The sequence below is a fragment of the Octopus bimaculoides genome, chromosome 3 (genome assembly GCF_001194135.2).
Source record: "Octopus bimaculoides isolate UCB-OBI-ISO-001 chromosome 3, ASM119413v2, whole genome shotgun sequence".
In the NCBI taxonomy this organism is placed as follows: domain Eukaryota; kingdom Metazoa; phylum Mollusca; class Cephalopoda; order Octopoda; family Octopodidae; genus Octopus; species Octopus bimaculoides.
In genome coordinates this window covers 7,608,695-7,611,866 of record NC_068983.1, presented here as the reverse complement: position 1 = coordinate 7,611,866, position 3,172 = coordinate 7,608,695, and the positions used below count along the sequence as shown (strand labels likewise).

The 3,172-nt window shown below is 39.8% G+C and overlaps 1 protein-coding gene across 1 annotated transcript in view; it reads right to left on the bottom strand.

The window, feature by feature from the left end:
- LOC106882033 (replication factor C subunit 4) overlaps positions 1-3,172 on the bottom strand; it is a 16,743-nt gene that overhangs the window by 1,549 nt on the left and 12,022 nt on the right. Inside the window, exon 9 of the mRNA XM_014932590.2 lies at positions 2,074-2,190. Coding sequence (XP_014788076.1) covers positions 2,074-2,190 — 117 coding nt within the window. The remainder of the gene's footprint in view (positions 1-2,073; positions 2,191-3,172) is intronic.

Sequence of the window (3,172 nt, the reverse complement as noted above, 5' to 3'; positions counted from 1 at the left end):
GGCTGTTGCTAATAGCGCCTGACTAGCCCTCATGCTGGTGGCACGTTAAAGCACCCACTGCACTCTCGGAGTGGTTGGCTTTAGGAAGGGCATCCAGCTGTAGAAACTCTGCCAAATCAGATTGGAGCCTGGTGCAGCCTTCTGGCTCACCAGTCCTCAATCAAATCGTCCAACCCATGCTAGCATGGAAAGCGGACGTTAAACGATGATGATGATGTTCCTTAAGATGGTACAGAGTGATTACAGAGTGAGATTTAGCTGCTATTTCTAGCATGCTGAAAAACCCTGTAGACACTTCCGCATTGGATTAATCCATCTTTCATGCTAATTAACATTATACGCCCAATTAGTCATGGCTGCAGTGAGATTCTGGCAGCTTGCCAGAAGAACAAGGACTTCAGATGTACAAAATGTAGAGGTAACCAAGAACTGCACAGTTTGTGTGCTAGGTGTAATGGATAGCTTCTGTTACTTGAATGATCTGATTAATGCCAGGAATAGTTCTGATGAAAATATAATAGCTAACATAAATAAGTATGGAGAAGAGGAAGCTTAAGGATTTTCACTTCTACTCTCAACGAATCTCTCTATCTCTCTCTCTCTCTCTCATTCTTCCTCTGTAGAAAAGAAGATTGTGTGAAACATAATGAAGCATATGTGAAAAATTGTGATGTTAATCTGAACTAAAACATAGACACTAACATGCTAGAATGGCGAGACATGCAATGAGTATGACTTACTACATGCATGGTGTTAACTAACAAGACAGACAAGAAAATGTATACAGACTGGCTCCCATGCCAGTGGCACGTAAAAAGCACTATCCGAATGTGATCGATGCTAGGCCCACCTGATTGGCTCCTGTGTTGGTGGCACATAAAAAGCACCCAATACACTCTTGTGGTTGGTGTTAGGAATGGCATCCAGCTGTAGAAACATTACCAGATCAGATTGGAGCTTGATGTAGCCACTGGCTTTCTAGACCTCAGTCAAACCGTTCAACCCATGCCAGCATGGAAAACGAAAGTAAAATGATGATGATGGTTGTTTGGCTTGTTAGAAATAGATAAACCTACCTCGAATCACTTAAATGGGTGTCTGTATATATGTGCTGGTGACACATAAAAAGCACCCAGCACACTGTTAAGTGGTTGTCATTAGGAAGGGTATCCAGCCATAGAAACCATGCCATAACAGACAATTGAAATCTGGTCAGCTCCATGGCAAACTGTCCAACCCATACCAGCAAGGAAAATAGATGTTAAACGATGATGGTGATGATGTATATATGTGCACCTTGTGTAATAAAGTGTTTAGGTGAGCATTATAAATCCCAGCATCTAGATTAGTGGTTCTCAACCATTATTTAGGTACAGGCATGGATGTATGGCTAGGAAGATTGCTTCTCAACTACATGGTTTTGGGTTCAGTCCCACTGTGTGGCACCTTGGGCAAGTGTCTTCTACTATAGCCTCAGGCTGACTGAAGCCTTGTGATTGAATTTGGGAGGTGGGGGTTCCTGTTGTATGTGTACATGTGTATGAAAGTACTTGAATCTCCTAACAGATATAAGGGGCCCCTTTGTTTTCTTTTTTACTAAGTGGAGAGTGGGGAGGTCCTCATAGCCATTACATGTCTAAAAATTCCTCTCGTGTTTTTGTGATTAAATATTATTAGAAATTGTATAAAAAAAGTGTTTAAGTATTTTGTGCACTGAAGAAATGCAACCAGTTTATTGCAGATAAATTTTAACAACAAAATCTTATATGGACCGTCAAGGGCCTTGTGGACCTCAGTTGCGAACCACTGATCTAGATAGACAGGCTGCTGCTGGAAAACTTGTAATCAATGTAGAATGATTTGCAAATCCCTTGCAAGCTTTAAGAGCCATATGAGACATCATGTGTGATAAGGAAACCAACAAAGAACAAAGTGTTTCTTAGAATGAAATGAGTTTAAGAGGTGGTCTTATTTGGTCACAAGTTGACCTTCACCGCATGTGTGTGTGTATTTGGGTATATCTATCTACTTACAAATGAAACAAACAAGATACTAATAAATAGTGTCACTTACCGCCATTTTTTCTCCAATGACACATTTCTGCTTGTCACCGAGTTCTTCAGATACCATGATGAGGTCATGCAGTTGGCAGACAATTTGCAAGCCTGAATGGCCATTACAGATAATCTCCTGCGTAAATATACAGTGAGTGTTATATTGCTTGCTTGGTTCATGATGAAGGTAATGATGATGATGAGGAGGAGGTTGCATGTAGATGAGGATAAACATAAATTTGAGAAGTAACAAAATGAACAATTGGTAGCATAAAAGAAGATGAGAATTATTTCTAATTTAAGCACAAGGCTAGCAATTCTGAGGAGAGGGACTAAGTGGATTACACTGACTCAAGTACTTGAGTAGTTCTATATTTCACTGACCATGAAAGGATAAAAGTCAAAGTTGTTCGTGGTGATATTTGAACACAGAATGTAAAGAGCCAGAAGAAATACAGGTCGTCATTGACTTATAACTAATCCAACTTATGACCAATTGACTTTATGACGATTGGTGTGCCAGAAATACTAAACAGTCCAGTTGAAATCTAATGGGTTTTAATTTCTTAGAAATTTATCCGTCTACGGATGATGTCAGCTAACAAACGCTTCCCCTAGGTTTAGTTATCAATCACCACTGTGGTTATTCCGAGTGTTGGATGAATATCCTGTTGGGAGACATTGAGGCAGCCTCATATTTGTTAATAAGATGACTGCCTGAGACTCTGAAATTTTTGACTAACGCCAGTATATTAGTATAATACAGAATGCTGTGTGTGACTTTTACCTGAGAATGTACCTTAAGAATGTAAAAATATAAAACAAAGCTATGTAGGACTATAGGCTGACTTACGACCAGTCAGTCGGAACCAATTGTGGTCGTAAGTCAACGATGACCTGTACAGATAAGTATTTTGTCTGAAATACTAATGATTCTGCCAGTTCACCACTTTAATAATTCTTTCTACTCTTTTACTTGTTTCAGTCATTTGACTGTGGCCATGCTGGAGCACCACCTTTAGTCGAGCAAATCGACCCCAGAGCTGTCAGCTGTCTATCTACTCATTTTGAGCATTCAACGACAATATAAGTCTTCGAAGACAATTGCTCCCATAAAT